The sequence below is a fragment of the Muscardinus avellanarius genome (genome assembly GCF_963383645.1).
Source record: "Muscardinus avellanarius genome assembly, chromosome: 15".
NCBI classification, from domain to species: domain Eukaryota; kingdom Metazoa; phylum Chordata; class Mammalia; order Rodentia; family Gliridae; genus Muscardinus; species Muscardinus avellanarius.
This window is the reverse complement of record NC_137801.1, coordinates 6,724,710-6,748,572: the sequence shown is the minus strand read 5'-3', so window position 1 is coordinate 6,748,572 and position 23,863 is coordinate 6,724,710. Positions and strand designations below refer to the sequence as shown.

General features: G+C 45.3%; 1 protein-coding gene across 1 annotated transcript in view; it reads right to left on the bottom strand.

The window, feature by feature from the left end:
* Window positions 1-23,863, bottom strand: part of TAF1B (TATA-box binding protein associated factor, RNA polymerase I subunit B) — a gene marked incomplete at both ends in the record, with an annotated part of 68,066 nt that overhangs the window by 1,956 nt on the left and 42,247 nt on the right. Inside the window, 6 exons of the mRNA XM_080711222.1 lie at window positions 3,648-3,870; window positions 4,886-4,956; window positions 7,033-7,123; window positions 9,187-9,233; window positions 9,773-9,950; window positions 15,217-15,364. Coding sequence (XP_080567348.1) covers window positions 3,648-3,870; window positions 4,886-4,956; window positions 7,033-7,123; window positions 9,187-9,233; window positions 9,773-9,950; window positions 15,217-15,364 — 758 coding nt within the window. The remainder of the gene's footprint in view (window positions 1-3,647; window positions 3,871-4,885; window positions 4,957-7,032; window positions 7,124-9,186; window positions 9,234-9,772; window positions 9,951-15,216; window positions 15,365-23,863) is intronic.

Genomic DNA, 23,863 nt, shown 5'->3' with positions numbered 1-23,863 from the left:
CTCCAGCACGCTCAGCTTCTTACAATGCACCAACAAAAATTTATATGCTAATTGGGAAATCTACACGTTACATGTTAGATATTATAAGGAAATTATTATTCTTAAATTTCTGATTAATGGCATCATGGCTTTATTTTTCAAATGTGATGATGTCTGCAATCTGCTTCCAAATAACGTAGGGGTCGGGGTTGAAGGTGTAAGCTGAGCTCGGGTGAAGTGAGTCGAGCCATGTTGATAAGTGTCGAAGCTGGGCACAGGGGGTTCTTTATACCAGTCTCCTTTTTTTTTTTTTTCTGGTGGTACTGGAGATGGAACCCTTCTACCTCCGGGCTACACTCCCAGACCTATTTTATATTTTTATTTGGGAACAGGGTCTCTTAAGCCAGCGCGGCTGGCTTCGAACCTGTGCGATCCTCCTGTCTCCACCTCCCAAGTGCGGGGATTTCAAACATGTGCCACCACGCCCGGCATACCAGTCTCCTTTTGAATGTGCTTGGATTTAAAAAGCAAATAAATGCCGGGAGTGGTGGCGCACGCTTGTAATCCCCGGGCTTGGGAGGCTGAGCCAGGAGGATCGCACAGGTTCGAAACCAGCCTCAGTTACTTAGTGAGGCTTTCAGCAACTTAGTGAGACCCTGTTTCAAAAAAAAAAAAAGGTCTGGGAGTAGAAAGCCTCTGGATTCCACCCCCAGTACCACCAAAAACAAAACAAAACAAACAAAAAAACAAATAAACAAACATAGAAGCTGAAACCTTGAGCTAGTATGATTTATGTAATAGCTATGGTCCTAGGCTCCTAAATCCTTACGTTTGCACCTCAGAGCTTGCCACCATTAGCTGTGACTATGGATAACAGCTCTTGGTTCTCTCATCTGAACAGGAAAAAAACAACAAAGCAAAAACAACACTTGCACCACCCAGGGTCGACCAAAGGGCCAAGTAAGAACATATAACAAGCACTTACGCCAGAGCTTGGCACATACGAAGACTTCAACATTCACTTCCCCTAGAGCCCTTCAAAAATAGCTTAGTGGTCAAATGCTTGCCTAGCATGTGAGGCCCAGGGTTGAATCCCTAGCACAGTAAAAATAAATAAATATTTTTGGTTTCACTTAAAATCTCAAGGATATTTAAATAATATATAATAAAGCCAATAGTCTGCCACAGTCACTTGCAGGAGATTTAAAATATTAACATCCAAGCCAGGCATGGTGGCGCACGCTCGTAATCCCAGCATTCGGGAGGCTGAGACAGGAGGATCGCAGTTCTTGGCCAACCTCAGCTACTTAGTGAGGCCCTTTGCAACTCAGTGAGACCCTGTTTCAAAATAAAGAATAAAAAATAGGGCTGTGGGTATAGTTCAGAGGTAGAATGCCCCGGGTTCCATCCCCAGTACTGCAAAGATAAATAAATAAATAAATAAATAAATAAATAAATAAATAAAATATTACCTGTGGGAAGCCATTAAGGTTTTCCCCTAAAAGAATACTTCTGACTGCCCTTTGCCCAGAGTCAATAAGGTTTGGGGTCATGGAAAGTTCAAGGTCTGAGAGAAGCTCAGGTGGGATTGATTGACTTGACCGTTAGTGCACAGGTGATGATGGCACGAGGGATTGATTGACCTAGAGCTGTATAAATAGGACGAGAGTGATAAACCCGGGATCGGTCAGTAGAGATATCGGCCCGGGAGTGTACTGGCGATCCTTCCATGGTAGAATTAAATATTCTTTGAATCAAATTCTTATAATTAAATTCTTTTCATCCTCATTCCTTTCTTCGGAACCCGTACTTTTGCCGGCTGGCTCCGGCAATTAACGCTGGTTCACTGGTTTACTAAAAATCAAATATATGCCATGCAAAATAATTGTCTAAAACATGATGGCCTCTTGCTTTTCTTCATTCCTAGTTTTTAAATTTCAGGTATATAGAGATTTTTCAGACAACATGTTATCACACAAAAAAGTAAAGGTGCTGTTTTCTTACTTAGGGACCACAGGAAAGCTCTATTTCTACACTAGAAAGATAAGAGGAAGTATCCAAGGTCTTTGACACAGTAAGAATTGATTCCCAAGTTATCCACTGACAACAACTTAAAATGGTTATATGCTTAATCATTAACTCAGAAAACTAGCCGGGCGTGGTGGCTCACACTTGTAATCCAGCGCTTGAGAGGCTGAAACATGAGAATCACAGGTTCAAAGCCAATTTCAGCTACTTAGTGATGCTCTCAAGAAGTTAGTGAGACCCTGTTTCCAAATAAATTATAAAATAGGGCTGTGGGTGTAGCTCGGAGGTAGAACGCCCCTGGGTTCCAACCCCAGTACCACAAAAAAGCCCCACAAACAAATAAGCAAACAAACAAACAAACTCAGAAAACTAAAGTTATAAAACAGAACAAAGTAGAGCACATCGCAGCGTGTTATCACCAGGTTCTCTGCACGGAGTGGCCGAGTGCGTCTCTGGAGCTGTTTGAGCATACATCAGTGTGAACGGCTGCCGCAGGAATGTTTCTACAACCTTACACCGTGGGATAAGCAGATCTAAAGCTAAAGAGGGCAGGATGTAAAGGTAAACCTTCCTCAGAAGAAATTCAAATACACAAGAAAGGACTAGTCTCTGGTTCTCCACACCAAAAGTAAACTGGGTAACAAGAGTTAGAGTCTTAGTGGTCTCCTGCATGTCCACATTTGGCATATAACATATTTGAGTGTTGTTTTTCTTAGTATGGTTTTTAAAAACAGCTAAAAATTCAAATCAGATCTCTGTGGTCCCACAAAGCACCTCCATTTCCAGGAGTCCACTGCCCTGCTTCTTCCGTGGCAAGGGTGAACGGTCTGCCCTCACAGGGAGTCCTTATGACCTCGCCAGCCATCGCAGCCGTCCTACTTCCATGTGGGGGCTTCTATTAGCATGGGGAACAGGGAGGGAACTTGGACCCACTGAGCTCGGCAGTCCGCCCAGGAGGAGGGATACCCGCCGCTCACGCCCGTGCTCTTCCCACCTCTCTGCCTACCTCCCCAGGCACGACGGCTCTCCTGCTTCTTTCACAGGAAACATGCTTTTCTGAACCCTCAGAAATCAGTCCTTCTGCATAACAAAATTCTCTGGGTGGCCAAAGGTCTGTTCTCTTACACATCAAAAATTCTGAATGGGAATCTTTAAAAACTGAGTTATATACCACTTGTTTTAAGCAGAACATAAGCATGACTCAATTTTTTAGCCTTTACAATTATTAGAAGTCCGTTTTACTATAGAAATATTAGAAAATATGGCAAACACAGCTAACAAAACAAACCCATAGACAGCACCAATTTTGCTCGTGGGAATAGCGTGTGCTAATTGTGTGACACCATCTTGATTTTTTACCAGCTTTCCCTAAAACTCTTATATAACTCAGTGTAGAATTCTCATTTTCTCAACTATAGCTCAGTGTTTTCTGGTGCCGGGTGTGCAGCTCAGCAGTATAGGTTACTGAGCATGCTTGAGGCTCTGGGGTTAATACACAGACCTCTCTGGCTCTTTTATATATGTGACTTTAAAGAATAATTATATATGTGACTTAAAAAAATTTGGAGAGGCTATACCTTCAGGCCAAACTAAAGATTCCATCATGCCTTGTATCTTTTGAGTTCTAAAGCATCACGTACCTCTTACAGAACTTCTGGGTACTAAGCCAGTATAAAGTATTCTTGGTTATCAGTGCCTGGCCTTTCTTTATCAGGACTCCCTGGAGGCTATGTCCATGGAAACAAGTTCTATCAGTGTCTTCTTCAGTCCAGTTGAATTGAAAACTTGAAGGGCTTTTCTTCTCAACCACTGGTGCTGAATCGCACAGTGTACTAAATTGCTTTTGAAGATTTACCACCATTTCTGGAAATGAAAGGTAAGAAAATAAAACAAAAACTAATATTAAATCACAAACAAAGCCTAGGGTTTCCTTTACAAGAATGTACCAGTGTTGGTTTCTTAGTTTTGACAAATATACCATGGTAATGCTTGAGGATAACACTAGGCAAAACTGAAACTGAATGAGGATGTCAGAGAAGTGCTTAAAAATGACTAAAATAGTAAAGATGATTTATATTTTATCAGAGTAAAAGAAAGATTGCATAAGACAATTTAAGGGCAATTCTCTAAAAAAAAGAGTTCTAAGTGTAATATAAATATAGATTTTTTTTTGGTGTGTGTGTGTGTGTGTGTGTGTGTGTGTGTGTGTGTGTGTGTGTGTGTGTGGTACAGGGGATCGAATCCAAAGATATTCTACCTCTGAGCTACATCCCTACCCCCTATTTTATTTCTGTTTCTATTTTGAAACAAGGTCTCGCAAGGTTGATGAGACTCTCACTACATGCTGAGGTCGACCTTAAACCTTCAATCCTCCTGTCTCAGTCTCCCAGATACTGGGAATATAGGAGTGCACCTCCATGCTCGGCTGGGATTTTAGATTTTGATGGGAACTTAGGCTCTTTTTAAAATAATGGCACATTCCTAAAACAAGTAAATTCCCATGGAGATTTCTTCCAAAGAATGATGTTCCTTTGGATGTATTATGTGAATTGGAACATTTTTTAGTGCTTTGAGTGATGGAACCCAGGGGCATTCTACCTTCGAGCTATACCCCTAGCCTTATTTTGTATCCTTTATTTTGAAACAGGGTCTCACTGAGTTGCAGAGGGCCTCACTAAGTGGCTGAGGCTGTCTGCAAACCACCATCCTCCTGTCTCAGCCTCCCAAATGCTGGGATGACAAGCATGTGCCACCATGCCGGCTTCATTGGAACATTTTAAAGAAACAAGTTATTTATGCATTAACCTGTCAATTCAAGATATTTCATTACTCAACAGCTGTGTTGCTACCAGCATTAACAGAAAACAATCTGGCTCACCTCTCTTCTTATATACCACGGATCTGTCGATGTGTGAGTGGTAGAGTGGCTTCTCACTTTTCCACAGGTACCTGCAAGGAGAGAAAAGGTGGAGCGGGGGAAAGACGACGTGCACCGCAGCACAGCTCAGGGGCTCCTCAGAAGCAGAATCTGAGACTCCGGAGATTCAGTGCAACAGCCCTGGCGTGGGATGACCCAGTGACGCTGGTCTACACTGCCACAGAGCTTGTGTGCTGGGAGGCAGGAGTGAGAGCGGCCCACCAGCACGAGCACTGATCCCACAGGCGATCCAAGCCCGAGACAATGCACGACGACGGAGAAGAACGCGCCTGCGTCCTAAGTGCCGCCGTCTCTTCTCACAGAGAAGCTGCCACTGCCTTGCCCTGCTGACTGCCCTTTCCCGGGGACTCAGGTGGTGGCATTTCCTAGGCTGATAGCTCCTACAGAGTAGGCAGGAAGGGCCAGCCTTCTGGCCCTGAGCACCTGGTAATCTATCTTAGTCCTGGTGAGACTGAGGAGGAAAGATCTGGATTCCAGCAGGACATAGATCTGATAGTGTTCCTGCCCCGACCCAACCCATCCCGGCCTGGGGAGGGCCAGCCAGGGAGCCCACTGCCCGCAGCGCCCTCCAGGCACGGCCGAGGTCGGCTGGCGCCCTGCAAGGGAAGCGAGAGGCTCCGTTTCTGGTGGCAACTGCCACATGGAACAAAGATAACAATGTCCATTTCCAATCTTGTTTTCATTTTGAGTTCCCTAAACTAGAGAATTTTATCACTTGAGGCAACAGAGAAGAAAAGTGAATCAGAAGATCTGGCTCTGCCTCCTTCCAGTGAAAGGTCTCGGTCTTAATTTTTCCTTCACTCCCCTCCTGGCCTCCGTCTGCCTCAGGCCTCTTTATGTCTCCAGTTGGGCAGGGAGTGGCGCATAGTAGGGATTCATTTAGATATCGGATACACGGACAGACTGAGAAATGACTAAGCACATGAATTGAGCACTGCTAGCCTGTCTTCTATTTTTACAAGGCGTTGTAAGGAATAGTCAAGAAACACATGCACATGTTCTTTAAATCCTACATAGTTATTAGATAGAATTATTATCGGGTGCTGGACAGAGTGCCTGTCTACTAGACATTTAAGAAATACCTCTAGACTTTCTAGATGAGGAGTAATAGGAAGTCAGAAAAACAACTATTTTTGTTTACCTAAGTACCTCACAATTGGTAACTCTTCGTCATTTTTTTAATGCTGAGAAAAAGAAAATATATAAAAGTAGACATTTTAGTAAACCAGAACTATCTATCCCTAAAGCAATGCTCCCTCCACTCTCCCACAATGAACCTACATCTGAATGATGGTTCAAAGGAAGTCAAACGGCCATGCAGACCGAATTAAATATCTGCTGTTGCTTTCCTCTGTGTTCATTTCCACAGAGATCATTATTTTTGGGAAACATTCCAATTACATATATCAAAAGGTGGCATTTATAATCTTTGTTATACTGAAATGCGTAGATGGAAAATGACCAACTTTGAGAAAAGGGAAGCCGGGCGTGGTGGCGCAGGCTTGTAATCCCAGCATTTGGGAGGCTGAGACCTGAGGATCACGGTTCGCAGACAGCCTCAGCTACTTAGTGAGGTCCTCCGCAACTCAGTGAGACCCGGTTTAAAAAATAAAGAATAAAAATAGGGCAGGGGGTGTAGCTTGGAGGTCAAATGCCCATCCCTAACCCGCAACAAAAGGAAGAGAAAAAAAGAGAAAAGGGAAGAGAAGGGAGTATTAGAAAGACAAGCGAGACTCAGGGAAATCGTAAAAGCCAAGTGGCAAGCACAGCTAGTGGGGCTGCACTGGGTCCTAGACCCAAAGAGAACAATGGAAAAGCTGCCAAGTTACAAACTATGGAGCCAGTAACAGTAATGTAAAGGAGAAAGAAACAGGTCCGAGGGTGTCGTCGGTGGCAGAGCATGTGCGCGTGTGTGAGGCCCTGGGTCTGCTCTCCAGCACTACACACACACACACACACTCACACACACGCACGCACACAGTCAACTACAACCTATAGCACTCCTATTTTAGAACAAAGGCCGCAGCACTGATGCGTCTGTACTGGTGAAATGCAGCCTTCGATCCGCAGCGAGAAGGGGAACATACTTCGCTCTTGTTTCCGCCCATCTTTGCTTCTTTTCATCAAAAGTTTTCTTCATAACTTGGTACCACTTTCTGAAATTAAACCATGGCCTCTCTGAAAGAAATAAGTCATGATTATTAGTGAAATAAATCACATGATAAAGTATATATTGTTCATCTGAGTCTTCCTTCACTAACATTAGGAAAACTTACGTAACAGCACTCAGAAATTATGGATGGAGTCACTGTCTCCACCTCTCAGACGCCTCTGCTAAGCAGCTGTCACGCCTCCTCTAGTTTCCTCCTGACGTGTGACCCACCTACATCATACTGAACCCATCTTTTTGCATACCTGTTTCTCTCACACTTGAGAACGAACACACATTTTATGTGCTCCTCCTCCTCCTCCCAAACCCAACACCCAGCACACATAGCCTGGCTCCTGGTGGTTCTGCAACGTCTGGCAAATGTATGAATTGAAAAATGGATGATGAATACTAGTGTGAAATATGCCAGCATACCTGACCCAGACTTCCGGTGACAGCAGCTCCTATTCCTATCCTCCCAGTTCTAATCCAAAGTTCCTAGAGATGAAGAAAGTGGACTGCACTGCACAGTGGTGTGTGTTCAGGACAGAGTGAATGAGCCATGTACAAAGGGATTATTCTCCAGTATTCTCTAATAAAGGCAATTTCTCAATGTCTACATATCTTTTCAACTGGCCAGTCTAACCATCACCTAAAACAATGCAGCCTTGTCAGCCATACAAGCACAGAAGAGAGGAGACTCCCCAAGCGATTATGACAGAGGACAACTGTAATAATCAATACCACTTCCTAAGCCTTAATCTTCCTCATCAATGAGGGGAAGAAGGGGACGGGAGACGGCAGAGCAGCAGAGCTCGTGGGACACGTCCTTGGCCTGCTGACAGCACAGATGTATTTTGAGGCCTGTGAGACAGGTCAAAGTGCTCTTTTTATCCAATATGTCTACAAAGTGCACAATTACCATTCGCAATGCAAGGAACATTTTTTTTTTTTTTTTTTTTTGGTGGTACTGAGGTTCCTGGAAGCCCTTCTACCTCCAGGCTACACTCCCAGACCTATTTTATATTTTTGAAACAGGGTCTCTTACGCCAGTGCGGCTGGCTTCGAACCTGCGCAATTCTCCTGTCTCCGCCTCCCAAGCGCGGGATTACAAGCGTGCGCCACCACGCCCGGTGGCAAGGGGCATTTAAAAAATGTAGTTCAACCTTTCAGTCTATACAGATGCCAACATGAGCAACGTACAGAAAGAAGTGTGCTGCTTCCCACGTACTGGAAAAAACACACAGTGATCACTGCTGTTAAGCTCAGCCAGTGAAAAAACATTCTAGCAAGAACATAAGGTAACTGGGACTGAAGAGTCTAATATCCTCCAAACTCCACTGAGTTACTCTTAGGCCAGTTACTCTGTTAGACACAAAGACAGATGAAAAAAGGTTAAAAATCAAGATATGGTTCCTCTTGTTAGAAGATCACAATTTACATCATTTATGAAGAATTTATTGTGCACCAGATAATCTTCTAAGCACTTTACAAATATTGGCAATCTAACAGGGACAGATATACTCACACCACTGGTTCTAATTCAATGCTCTAAACGTCTAGTACAAGTCTGGGCAGCACTGACACTCTGATGTGGGAGAGGACAAGTGCTGAGAAGTGGATGGGTGAGAAGAACAGGAGGAGAGTGGTCTGGGTGCTGCGTCCTGGAGGACGAAGGGGCAGCTGCTGGGGCTGAAGGAGACTGAGGAGGAGGAGCACTCAGGCAGAGGGAGGAGGAGCACTCAGGCAGAGGGTGAGCAAAGGCGGAGGGCGTTACGACAGACAGGGGTCTTCACAAAGCTGGCACTAAATTCATAGTCTGGTCTGGCTAGTGAGAAGGCACGGATTAGAGCAGGCTGGTATTGACACACAGAAAAAAGCTGCTGAGGTTTCTAGTAGCCCATACATACAATCAGACAATTATATGAAAAAGAAGCCGGTACTAGGTACAATTTGTCTCCGTGTCTGGTGCATGCGCATGTGTAACTATGATTCGAGTCTCTCCCTGCATTTACTGCGCCTATTTCCGTACTGCATCTTTTAACCCATCATTAGCAATAGCTCTGAATTTGACTGGAAAAAAATTAAGTACCTTCTTCGTTGTCTTCATTGTGTAATTCAGCAAGATCAGACAAAGACCTCGGAGATTACAATAAAAGTAGTCTATTAGAAGTCACATATTTGCCCAGTTAAGTCTTGAATTCTAACAGTATACAACAGTACTTTCATTTATATCAAATCATTAATGGAGAAGCAATCTCTGAAACAAGGAAGAAGACACTGACACCAGCCCCGTGCGACGCTGTAGATTCCTTCACATTCTAAAACAACCTTTGAGAGCCGTGGCACCAGAAGTCTCAGGGCATATAAAGTGCTAAATGATTCCTCAGGGCTTATAAAAACATTCAGGAACTATACATAGAAATATGCAATGACAAACACTTCACTAAATAGGAATGAAACGTGATCACACGGCTGACACCAGCAGCCAAGGCAGCGTGCGGTCACTGTGACACCAGGACGATACTTTCTGACAACAGCACCTGCTTTCTATGGTGATAACATGAATTCCTTTACTCTGAATAATTAGGTGAAAGCACTGTTTCCCTACCATCTAAACAACAGCTAATATGAACATCAGCAAGTGTCACTTTGCCATACAAGTGAAAAACACTCACCATTCAAAATTGTCATCCAGTAAAAAGAGAAGTTTCAGCACGACGACTATGACGGCTAGAGCCTGGATGTCATATTTGACAGTCTTTGCCATCTTGGCTATGGGATCAAAGGTCAGAAAATCCACTTCTCCTATTCTTGTCATTTTTACCACTTTGCAGGTTAGGCCATGCATTTCATCTGTTGAAGAACAAAACAGCAAAATGTGAATTAAATTCTTTGGCTAACTCATAGGTTCCCAGAGTGGGTGATAATGCCCCCGCCAAGGGGTTATGGAATAAATATAGATATGTAAAAGAATGAAAATTTGTCCCTGCATTACTGTTTATTTGCTTAAAGGCATAGATTTTTAGGGGTGGAGGAGTTTGAGTTAATTTTTCCCCCCAAAAAGGGAATAGTAAATCAAATGAATTTAGGAATCTTTAGAGACTCTAGTAGAAATGTATACACCCATAAGATAAACATCTTAAGAAATGATGCCATGCTAGAATTGGGAAATAAACATTTTGTGAATAAAATGTACTAAAAAATGATATCTATACAGGAAAAGTAATGGTAGAGTCCTGGCAATGCCTATCTTCCTATCTGACTTCCTAAAAACACTTACTACCTATAGGATACATTTTAGCCCCTTGCACACAGGCACACATTAGTGCTGTGTTATTTCACACACATCTGTTGTCTGTGTCTCTATAGAAAGTGTGCTTACCTGAAACAAACCTCCCTGTACGACCAAAAGCTGCCCCAGCAAAGTACACGGCTGGTGCCGTGGTCAGCATCCAGAGGCCCGCAACACGTGGTTAACTATATGCTCCCAAAGGAATTCTATGCTCAGCAAAGGCTGGATCAAGGCTGAATCATGTGGTACTTAGAACCCAAAAACCTAGGGCCTGTATTTAGGCTTCCCAATCAGTAGGCTTGTGATTCTGGATTAGAGTCACTTAACCTAGATGTCTTCACTCATGTGGGTTACGAGAGAATAAACCAAATGAAAGAAAATCATACAAGTGCATATACCTAAAAGTACTGAAGTAGGGCAGGCTGTGAGGTCCTGTAATCCTAGTGCTTAGGAGGCTGAGACAGGAGACTGCAGGTCCATAGCTAGTCTTGGCAACTTAGCAAAGCCCTCTGCAACTTAGTGAAATCCTGTTTCCAAATAAAAATAAAATAGGGCTGGGGGGATAGCTCACAGGTAAGAGTACCCCTGAGTTCAATCCCAAGTACCACAAACAAAGTCTTCACTCACTAACCTAAGTACTTAAGACGCACCACATCCCATTCTAATCGACCCAGCAGCCATTGTTTATAAGAGCGTAAAGAACCTGCCCGGAGCTGCCTCGCCTCCTCCGTGCATTCAGTCGCCACGTGTTTTGGTCTCATTCCGCATGGAGCATTACAGCAGGAGCTGATTGTGGAACCGCTCTGCCTGGACGGGGCCCTGCCCTCCACGAGCCGTGCCCTCAGACACAGTGCCTGACCTTTCTGGTCAAAGTGAGGCCAGCAACAGACCGTGTGGTGGAGAGCTCTCACACCAGCCATGCGCACCCCGGAGCTGGCCTCCCTCCGTCCTCCCCGCTCCACGAGCCCATGGAAAGGTCGGCTCCCATCTCCAGTCTCCCAGCGGGCCCTGTTCTCCCGTGCCTCTGCTTCACACAGCACTGCCCTTTGCCCAGGAAGCAATTTCTCCTCATTCCGTATCTGGAAGTCTGCTGGCTGGTTCTCACTCGGGTCACAGGGCTCGTTAGGCCCTCACTTTTCCTAAGAGCACCTGGTGCCGGCAGCCCTCCGCTCAGCCCTCTCGAGCACCGCGGCAGCTCTCCCAGCATCTCCCATGACTGTACGTATCGGGGGCTTGTCTCTGAAATGTGGGAGTGACTCAAGTCTTGTCTTCCCATCTGCAGCAACCTACATATAACTGGTGTTAAGTACATATTTATGGTAAAGAAAGAGTCAAAGAGAAGACTAATTCCTTGAGATATATAAGTAAAAATGTTCACTGATTAGGACTTGGGGTACAGCTTAGGGGTAGACTGCTGTCTGGCAGGAAGGGGGCCCTGGGTTCAGTCCTCAGTGGGAGCAGACCATGGAAAGGACACTAGATTGGAAAGGAAAGACCTTTTTACCCTTGTGCTACTGAGAGTTGAACCCAGAGGCACTCTATCTCTGAGCTACATCCCTCGTCCTATTTTATTTTAGTTTGAAACAGGGTCTAAGTGTGGAGGGTCTCACTAAGTTGCCGAGGCTGGCTTGGAACCTGCGATCCTCCTGTCGCAGCCCCCCAAGTACTGGGATTACAAGCGTGCACCACCATGCCCGGCTCAGCTCTCTTATACAAGGGATGGCCCCAGGGAGGGCAGCAATTGTAAGGGTGAGCCCAGTACACTGTAGAGGTTCTCTTACACTCTTAGTATGCCTGGTCTGCAAACCAACTACAGGCATTTTTTTTTTTTTTGGTGGTACTGTGGTTAGAACCCAGGGGCTTTCTACCTCTGAGCTAAACTCCCAGACCTATTTTATACTTTATTTGGAAACAGGGTCTCACTAAGTTGCTGAGAGCCTCACTAAGTAGCTGAGGCTGGCTTCGAACCTGTGCGAACCTCCTGTCTCAGCCTCCCAAGCGCAGGGATTACAAGCGTGTGCCACCACGCCCGGCTTTCCAGACATTTTTTTAATCTTAGTCCTAAAGTGCAAGGATGATCATCCCTTAATCTGCAGATTTATTTTGTTACAAAAATCATTCATGGTTTTCCCCTGCTAGTAATAATATAAACTCGATATAAGACATTAATGGGATATGCAGGTAGAAGAAAAGAAAAACAGTAACACGAGTTACTGCAACTTAGAAATAGTCACTTTAACGTCTTGGTATACTTCCATCTTCCACGCATTTATACATTCTTCATGAACATTATTATGCTGAACACATATCATTTACACAAATATTACATTTCTGTTGGATATTTGTTTCTATTATTTTAGTATTAGAAATAAAATAGGAGAACAATGACATTTTCTATATTTCAAATTATTTCTATTGAATAAATTTCAAGATGTGAAATTTCCCTATCCTTGTCTTTTAAAATACTGCCTCCCGCCGGGCATGGTGGTGCACACTTGTAATCCCCATGCTTGGGAGGCGGAGACAGGAGGATCGCACAGGTTCGAAGCCAGCCACGCTGGCTTAAGAGACCCTGTTTCCAAATAAAAATATGTATATAAAAAAAATAGGTCTGGGAGTGTAGCCCGGAGGTAGAAGGGTTTCCAGGAACCCCAGTACCACCAAAATAAATAAATAAGTAAATAAATAAATAGATAAATAAATAAATATATTGCCTCCCAAATGTCAATTTGTAAATATCAAATGACAATAATATCCTTTTGCTTATTATAATACACTTATTTCTACTCATTATACTTAGGAAAAGTTAGTTAAGAAATACTGTTATACTATACAATAGCATCCAGAAAATACTATCACCCCTTCTGTAAAACAAAACAAAACAAAGAAAAAGAAAAACAAAAAACCATGTACAATAGACACTTGCTATTAACCAGACTCTATCAGTTACATTTTAGCAATCTTTTCCATAACCTAGTATCCTTTTTTATTTTTAAATTTGGAAACAGGGTCTTGCCAAGTTGCTGAGGCTGGCTTCGAACCTGCGACCCTCCTGTCTCAGCATCATAAATACTGGAATTACAGGTGTGTGCCATCACACCTGGCTTAGTATTCTATTTATAATTTTCTAAGTTTAAGATTTCGGCATATATGATGGGATAGAGGAATTTTCTCTTTTTTTTGTGTGTGTGGTACTGGAGATTGAACTCAGGGGCATTCTACCTCTGATTTCTTATTTTAAACCTCTGTCTCCACCTCCCAAGCACGGGAATTACAAGCGTGCGCCACCACGCCCAGCTAATTTTTTATTTTGATTCAGGGTCTCACTAAGTTGTGAGGGGCTTCACAAGGTGGCTTAGGCTGGCTGTGAACCTGTGATCCTCTGTCTCTGCCTCCCAAGTACTGGGATTACAAGTGTGTGCCAACACACCTGGCTCATGGGAACTTTCTACACTTGTGGGAATCATCAAAGAAGTAAATAAATTTAAAAAACAGTGTAAAATAGTAATTCTGATCTATATAATACATCAAAATGTAGAAATAAGATCTCCTAAATTCTGAAGTATTGATCAGAGTGACTTATTGATCAGAATGATTTCTTGGCTTTATAAATGGTTACATTTGATAAATTTAAATTACTCTGCCCCTGCTTTAAAATACACGTTTAAATTATGGGCTTATTTACACTTGTACACAAATATTAATAAACATCTCAATTTTTACAGCTATGTACATATAATGCATACTGTTTCTTTCACATATGTATTTTCATCTCCTATTTAAAATACATTTAAGCCGGGCGTGGTGGCGCACGCTTGTAACCCCTGCGCTTGGGAGTCAGAGGCAGGAGGATCGCGCAGGTTCGAAGCCAGCCACGCGCGCTGGCTTAGGAGACCCTGTTTCCAAATAAAAAGGTAAAAATAGGTCTGGGAGTGTAGCCCGGAGGTAGAAGGGCTTCCAGGAACCCCAGTACCACCAAAAAATAAAATAAAATAAAATAAAATACATTTAAACTGGGCATGGTGGCCTGTGCCTGTAGTCCCAGCTACTCAGGAGGCTGAGGCGGGAAGACTGCTTAAGACAAAGAGTCAGAAGACAGTCTGAGCAAGAGTGAGACCACCATCTAAAAAAAAAGATACATTCACATTTTTTATATTGCTTAAGTAATGATGTAGTCATAGCATGTTTGTATTTTCTCCTAAGACTAAAAGTCCTGAATTTCTCACATTTCCAGTCTAGCAAGAAATTCCGGGCTGGCTTCCCTCAGCAGATTCCATCGGGTTGCCTGTGTCTCGGTGCACTGTGCGCAGGGGATGGTGAGGCTCCTCTCACAGTTCGCGGCACTGCCTTAAAGAGCTCACTACCACCTGACTAGGCTTCCATCGCCGTTCATTTTAGAAATTGGAAACAGCATATACTATCAAACAACAAAAATGTTACCGTAGTTTAGCAATTGTGATTTTTAAAATCAATTCATTATGCAGTAATAATGCTTCTGGCAAATCAAGGTGCTGCTTCATTTTAGATAGGGCATGAGTAACAGATACAACTATTTGCTACTTTGCTTGCAATCAGGAAACTTGCTCTAAAAAACACATCCATTCTCTCCAGGACAGATGTCTCACACCAAAATGGGTCATTATATCTGAGTAATGTCTCTTAAACCATTTAGAAAGCTCTGGACTATCTTAAGCAAGGGTTTTGAAATGGAACTCCCTGCTGCTACGGCCCTTTCGGTGGCTCTCGGTGTCTGTGACTGGAAGGATCTGATGTTCTGGGTACCACGGTCCCAGTCGTGACAGCTCCCTCACGTACACATCAACTTACCAGGAAGATTGACCTCCATCAAGTATTTCATACACAGGGTGTTGGGATGCAGGTAGCAGTCTTCAGTTATATCTGGAAAACGAGGCAAGTCTAAGAAGGTGGCGACTTCAATCATGTTTTTATAGATATCCTCATAGTCAGGCCAAGACTGAAAAGAGAGAAAGGCGATCAAGGAAGCAATTCTTGTCAAATTATTTTTATTTTTATTTATTTTTTGGTGGTACTGGGGTTCCTGGAAGCCCTTCTACCTCCGGGCTACACTCCCAGACCTATTTTTACTTTTTTATTTGGAAACAGGGTCTCCTAAGCCAGCGCGCGTGACTGGCTTCGAACCTGCGCAATCCTCCTGTCTCTGCCTCCCAAGCGCGGGGATTACAAGCGTGCGCCACCACGCCCGGCGTCAAATTATTTTTAAAAATATTTGATTTAAGCCGGGTGTGGTGGCGCACGCTTGTAATCCCCGCGCTTGGGAGGCGGAGACAGGAGGATCGCGCAGGTTCGAAGCCAGCCGTGCTGGTGTAAGAGACCCTGTTTCAAAAATATAAAATATGTCTGGGAGTGTAGCCCGGAGGAAGAAGGGCTTCCAGGAACCCCAGTACCACCAAAAAAAAAAAAAAAAAAAAAAATTGATTTAGCTGGGCATGGTGGCGCACGCTTGTCATCCAAGCATTCGGGAGGCTGAGACGGGAGGATCACAGTTCGCATACAACCTCAGCTACCTAGTGAGGCCCTTTGCAACTCAGTGTGACCCTGTTTCAAAATAAATAATAATAAAAAAAGGGCTAGGGTGTAGCTCAGAGGTAGAATGTCCCTGAGTTCCATCCCCAGTACCACACAAAAAAAATTGATTTAAAAGTAATATATAGCCGGGTGTGGTGGCGCACGCTTGTAATCCCTGCACTCGGGAGGCTGAGACAGGAGGATCGCACAGGTTCAAAGCCAGCCTCAGCTACTGAGTGAGGCTCTCAGCAACTTAGTGAGACCCTGTTTCCAAATAAAATATAAAAATGGGCCTGGGAGTATAGCCTGGAGGTAGAAAGCCTCTGGGTTCCACCCCCAGTACCACCAAAAAAAAAAAAAAAAAAGTAATATATATTCATTGATAAAAATCTGGAATGTGGAGAAAAAGAGGAAGTGGCAAAGCACTGACAAATCTCTGCTAACAGTGATTTTACACTGTAATAATGCTAAACTTAAAAAAGCCACTCAAATCCTATTTGGCTAGAAAACTCCTTCTGGCCTTGCCCAGATCTACTAGAATCACTACTCGGTGCCTCAGAAGGACTGGAGGGATGGAGCCGAGACCCACGTGGACTCACATGCTCAAGACTGCGCCAGGACACTGGAGAGCCACGGAGCTCCTCTCCCTCCGCCCCTGCGTCCTGATCCACCTTCTAATGCAGAAGATTCACCTGCTTCTGCGTGGGGACAACAGCTTGCCTCCAGTCTAGTAGTTAAACTCATGGCTCAACTTCATACTAGACTCTTCCACATCACAGCATGTAAAATTCCCTTACAAAATTCAGAAAATCTTTTTCTGATTAAATGTTAATAAATCGATTCTGTCCAGCATTTTAAGATTGTTCCTGCTTTCTGTTTATGAAACTTACATTTTCAACTTATGAATATTCTGAATGTCAATACTACATATACTTTTCTTCATTTATTCATCATTTGCATAAAAATATCAAGTTTAGAGCCTATTCCAGGCAAAGTGCCACGCAAGGAACTATAAAGACACACACGATAGAACCCACAAGGAGCCTGGATGATGAGGTATGCAAAAACAGCTTCACTGCAAAACAGAGTTCCCCAGCACCAGAGTGTGGTATACACAGAAGGCTTACGGAATTTCAGGAAACTAATATTTCCTTCCTTCTTTCTTTCTTTTTTGTGGTACTGGGGATTGACCCCAGGGATATTCTACCTTCAGGATACACCCCTAGTCCTATTTTATGTTTTATTTTGAAACAGGATCTCACTGGGATTACAGGTTTGTGCCACCACGTCCCGCTGAAAACTAGTGTGTGTGTGTGCGCACGTGTGTGCATGTGTGTATGTACTGGGGGCAAAACCCAGGGGCTTTTTACCTCTGGGCTATACTCCCAGCCCTATTTTACTTTTTATTTGGAAACAGTATCTCATTAAGTTGCTGAGAGCCTCACTAAGCTGCTGAGGCTGCCTGCAAACCTGCGATCCTCCTGTCTCAGCCTCCCAAGTACTGGGACTGCTATTTCTGATATGGTAGGACCCTGGAATCGATTCTGCATGCAACATTCTGTCAATGTGTTGCTAGTGTCTACTGTTATGGTGGTGGGAGCTGGGCCCGTGCATACTGAGGCCTGCCTGTCACCACTAAACATCACGTGACAAGTAGGCCACCATCCTTTCACTTGTGCGCCGAGGAGAAAATAAGTATAAAGAGTGCAATCTATTTATTTGTCCTAAAGTTTGGATTCTCTTAATCTCAATTCAGTATTATAGATTTCAGTTTTTAAAAGTTCATTTACTTTTTTGGGGGGGAGGGTCTTGGGATGGAACCCCGGGGCATTCTACCTCCGAGCTTCACCCCTAGCACTATTTTTTATTCTTTATTTTGAAACAGGGTCTCACTAACTTGCAAAGGGCCTAAGTAGCTGAGGCTGTTGGCGAACCATGATCCTCTGGTCTCAGCCTCCCAAATGCTGGGATTACAAGCATGCACCACCACGCCCAGCTTTTCATTTAGTTTTAAACAGAGATTGTTTTTCCTTTGTGAATAACTCTAATATTCTTTAAAGGCAACTGAAGGGTTTGCCGTATCGTCCCATTTATTTTTAACCATCCCATTTACTTTTTATCCCATTTCTTTTTTTCTATCATTGCTATATATTAAAGTTGAGAATGCACTTTAGCAACATTAAGCTTGATTATAAAGACTATGAGATATAAATTATTATACATAAAACAGTAACATACAACCTGGAGGATGTCTGTCGGGGTCTTGGAGGGATTTTCTCCCAGCACCTTGTGGTCACGGCTACATTTGTAACACTCGGACCTAGACTCAGCAGCCTATTTGAGACCTCTCTTCTGGGTGTCTCCATAGGTGAAACACACTCAGAACTCAAGCCTTCAGTCTTCATCTTCCATGCCCCCAATATTACCGCCAACAGTGTTTCTTAGTCACAAAACCCAGACACATAGGAATGTTTTGACACCTCCCTTTCTTCACACACCACCTCAGTACACAGAACCTCATTCCATCTCAAAGCTTGGTCCTTTTTTCCCCCTTCATCTCTTCAGTGCTGAGGATGGAACCCCAGGGCCTAACATGTTAGGCAAGCATTCTGCCACTGAGACACATCCCACCCATTTTTATTTGAGACAGGGTGTCACTAAGTTACAGAGGCTAGCCTCAAACTGGTGATCTGTCTGAGCAGCTGGATGACTGGTGTACACCACCATGCCTTGCAAGGCTCGGGCGTTTTTTTAAAATATATTTTTATTGGTGCACTGTAGTCAAACATCTCAATGAACTACAAGACTTATGAGGATATCCAAGCACACATCATCCAATTAGCCTTTATCCAATCCCCATCCCATTCCCTCCCCCTCCCTCGATCCCATGCTTGATTGGTGATTAACTTTGATTTATTTGTTTACGTACATCATGTGTTTTAAAGAGATTCCATCTTCCCCCATCCTATCCTCTCTGATTGGTCACCTTAATTGCTCCTCCATAGGGCCCTTTCTTCAACTAGATTTCCTCCTATTACCCATTTCTTCCTAGTTTTTGCATATTAGGGAAAGCATCTGATTTTTTTTCTGATATTTCTCTGTGTATGCTGGATTACAAGTTCTGATCCCACTCTTGAAGGCCCCGGCACCGGCCTTGCCTTACGGCAAACTCCTATTCTGGCCTTGTTGGCTCCAGCTACAGCCTCACCGCACAGCAGGCACTGATCCCAGCCTTGCTGACCCCAGCACTGGCCTCGCCACATGGCAGGCTCCGATCCCGGCCTTGTTAGCCCCGGCACCAGCCTCACCCCTCGGCAGGCTCCGATCCCAGCCTACGAGGCCCCAGCACCAGCCTTGCCTCATGGCAGGCCCCATCCCAGCCTCGCTGGAAGGCTTGGGCTTTGAAAAATACATTTTATCCCGTATATTTGAGGACTACGCCATGATGCTATGGGATACATACAGGTAGTAAAATGGTTTCTATGGTGAAACACATTAACCTCTACCCTCTCACACAGTTACCTTCTGTGTGTCGGTGACAAGAGCAGTTAAAATTTACTTAATTAGCAAAAGTCCCTGATACAGCACAGTTTGGTCCTCCTGTCCTAGTTAGATCTTGACACAGCTGATTCTTCATATTGTGCACTGTGTGACGGCATCTCTACCCCTCCCCATTAGTAACCACTGCCACACTCTCCCTCGCTTTGTATTTGAACTTCTCTCTCTCTCTTCTTTCTTTCTTTCTTTCTTTCTTTCTTTCTTTCTTTCTTTCTTTCCATGGTCCTGGGGCTGGAACTCAGGGGCTTCTACCTCCTTGCTATGCCCCCGACTTATTTTATATTTTATTTGGAAACAGGGTCTCACTGAGTTGCTGAGAGCCTCACTAAGTAGCTGAGGCTGGCTTCGAACCTGTGCGATCCTCCTGTCTCAGCCTCCCAAGCACTGGGATTATAAGTGTGCACCACCATGCCCGGCTTGTATTTGAATTCTTAAAAAATACACTCCATATGTGAGTGAGACCATTCGATGTTTCCTTTTTATGTCTGGTTCCTTTCTCTTAGAACCACATTCTGCAGGTCCATCCACATTGTGGCAAACAGCAAGATATCCTTTATTTGCGTCTGAGTAATAATCCATTATAGACATGAGCCCCATTTTCTTTCCCGATTTGTTTGAATTTGGGCACGTGGGGTGCTCTGTCTGGGCTGCTGTGGGTAACGCTGGCGGACGTGGAGGTGGTGTTCTCGCCTCCTTCAGGTGTGCACTCTGAAGAGGCACAGCTGCTGGGCTGGTGTGCACGCTTGTAATCCCCACGCTTGGGAGGCGGAGACAGGAGGATCGCGCAGGTTCGAAGTCAGCCATGCTGGCTTAAGAGACCCTGTTTCCAAATAAAAAGTATAAAAAAAGGTCTGGGCATGTAACCCGGAGGTAGAAGGGCTTCCAAGAACCCCAGTACCACCAAAAAAATAAATAAATAAATAAAAAGAGGCATAGCCGAGTTGGACGCTAGCCACATTTTTGAGAAAGACATTGGTCTCTATATTGCCAAGATTCTAAAACATGGCTGTCACATGCAGACTACAGCAAACATTCAGTGACTGTGTTAGACTAACTTGCAGAAAATGCATTCATCTGTAAAACACAGCCAGGGAGGATCTCGTAGGAGCTGCCGGGCCTTGCGGTGCATTTCCAATGGGCTGGTGGGCTCCCTAGTGTATTAAGTAGAATAAGAGGCTTCCTGGGATCCTGTTTTAAACTCCGTGTGTTTAAGGGATAAGCAGCATTTTGCTTTATTCTGACCCTGACCCTTGGGTTACTGAAATCTTTTGTGGAACAAGGTGGAATAAAGTCAAGACAGAGATTCCTGTGTATAGTGCAAGATACTTTAAAAAATTTTTTACAGTACTCGGATTTGAACCCAGGGGCATACTACCTGAGCTACATCACAGCCCTATTTTTTAATCTTTATTTTGAAATAAAGTCTCACTAGCTCACAGAGGGCCTCACTAGGTAGCTGAGGCTGGCTGCAAATCTGTGATCCTCCTGTCTCAGCCTTCCAAGTACTGAGATTACAAGAGTGCCCACCACACCTGGCTGGCATACTTGCTTAGAAGGCATCTTTTTAGCTCCCACACCAGACTTCCTGGTTCGACCTTCCACCCTAGGTCTGAGAAGCTGCAGGTCAAGTGAGCTCTCAAGGATGCTCATATGCACACTAAAGCTGGAGAAGCCCCAATGGGTTAATGGAGTTGCTGTGCTCTCTAGAGAACAGAATATGCTGGCTGAGGAAAGCAAAAAATAACAATGAGGCATGGCGCTTCCTGTCCTGGTGTGCAGTCTGGCCAGCCCCTCAGGTGGTTTTGCTCTGCAGGCTTGAACGGAGAAGCACACACCTTGCTCCGACTTCGAGAGGTCGTGGAGGCCCGGAGGCAACTACACCCCGCTGGCTTCTCCTCAGCTCTCTGGCGGCTGCAGTTCTGGGAGGGGCGAGTGGGACAGGGACTGAGAGCACCTGTTTTCTTGCCACTCACCTTGGTTCCCTCAGGTAGGTTTTAAGATGTCAGATTATTATTCTAACCAAGACTGCCAAACAATCCCAGGGGCTCCACGTGGCCAGAGTAAGACGGTGAACAAATCTAAAGCAGAGTCTGACGGCTCAGAGCACATTAAACTTGATCCAAGGCCTTCGCCTGGCGGTGCTGAGACGTGACTGACAGCTCTGGAAGAGCCTCTTTCCCTTCCACCAAAGGAGCCAGCTTCACAGAGGCGAGGACGGCTCCAAGGTGGAGGAGTCAGCGGCCAAGTGCCACCCACAGGGCTTGGCTGCAGCAGCATTACACCTTTTCTTTTTACTCATTCAGAGAGCAGATCAGAATGTTGTTTATCAACATTCAACACTGGAGATGTACTTCAGAATGAACTTCCAGTTTTCTTTATCCCTTCTTGCTGAGTCTAGAGAGGGATGACGAAATAACTAATCCTTGAGAAGATTTAGAAGCACTACCGAGACATGAGTGTTGTAAATGATATGCAAATATCCTCTGAGAGTTCAAAACATAAAGACTATGCTCCAAGATGGAAGTAGCCTTCTTGTCCATAAGTCATCAGCAGAATAAATTCAATCTAGTGGAGACAATGTGTCCAGGTCCAGCACTTTGGTTCCACCTGTGATTTGACTGGTAGAGGCGGTGTCCCTGAAAGACACTGGTTTCAGCTCATTCTATCAGATGGGCTGAAAGGTTTTTGCTAGAAATAAATGGTGATTCAGATTAATACCATCCACCATAAACCTGAGTAAAAAGTGAAGGAGATGCACACGGCTGTGATCCCCAGCACCATTCCAACAGCAGCAGCAGCAGCCAGGATGGTGGCGCTGTAATTCCAGTACTCAGGAGGCTGAGACAGGAGGGTTGACAGCCTCAGCTACTTAGTGAGTCCTGTTGCAATTTAGTGAAACCCTGCTTCAAAATAAAGAATAAAAAATAGGGCTAGGGGTGTAGGTTGGAGGTAGAATTCCCCTGGGTTCAATCCCCAGTACCACACCAAAAATTTAAATTAAATTAAATTAAAAAATAAAAAGCAGAAGAGGAGGCAGAACCAGAAAATGGAGGACTAGTTCATCTTCAAATTAAACAAACAAAACTCAAAGGCACCAGGCTGGGGCGGGGCCATGCGGAGGAGGCAGCAACCAGAGTACCAGGCTCAGGAGCACCCAGGCTCAGGGGTACCCAGGCTCAGGGGTACCCAGGCTCAGGGGCACCCAGGCTCAGGGGCACCCAGGCTCAGGGGTACCCAGGCTCAGGGGCACCCAGGCTCAGGGGTACCCAGGCTCAGGGGTACCCAGGCTCAGGGGCACCCGGGCTCAGGGACACCCGGGCTCAGGGGCACCCAGGCTCAGGAGTACCCAGGCACAGGGGCACCCAGGCTCAGGAGTACCCAGGCTCAGGAGTACGCAGGCTCAGGGGTACCCGGGCTCAGGGGCACCCAGGCTCAGGAGTACGCAGTCTCAGGGGTACCCAGGCTCAGGGGCACCCAGGCTCAGGGGTACCCAGGCTCAGGGATACCCAGGCTCAGGGGCACCCAGGCTCAGGAGTACCCAGGCTCAGGGGTACCCGGGCTCAGCGGCACCCGGGCTCAGGGGCACCCGGGCTCAGGAGTACCCGGGCTCAGGGGCACCCGGGCTCAGGGGCACCCAGGCTCAGGAGTACCCAGGCACAGGGGCACCCAGGCTCAGGAGCACCCAGGCTCAGGAGTACGCAGGCTCAGGGGTACGCAGGCTCAGGGGTACCCGGGCTCAGGGGCACCCAGGCTCAGGGGCACCCAGGCTCAGGAGCATGCCCCTCTCCTGACTGCTGAAGCCAGGGCAGCAGGGTGTGTGTGGGGCCTGCAGCCTCACGCCAGTGTGGAGAGCTGCAGGCTAGCACTGAAGCTTGTGTCAAGCGAGACCCGGCCAACTCGTTGCTGTGACAGAGGTGCCCCTGTAAATCCCAACAGAGCGGCTTACAAAGGCCGGGGGGTGTTAAAGCTTTCTTGGAGGACGGGGATGTTTTTAAGGTGTGCCCAGCTTTCAGGAGTAACAAAAATAAACAGAGCTAGAAGAAAAACAGTCCCCAACAGCCCACACACACAAACTCAGCTGGCCTTATCTTCACGGCCATCTCCGAGCACAATCGCACCCTTTGTCATTTCTGGTGGAGGTTCAGCTGCGAAAAAAGCAAGACTTAGCGGAGAAAGTTAAGATGTGGACAGGGAAGAAAATGCCTTCTTTGTTAATGAAAAGCATTTCCACTTAAACGTTTCAACACACCACGGGGCAGTGAAGGGCTTCTGTGAGTGACAGCGAAGCGCACCGCACAGATCGCACCGCGAGGAAAGGCCGCTGGCCGCCTGAGGCAGGGAGGCAGGACCCCGCCGTCCCCCGCTGGCC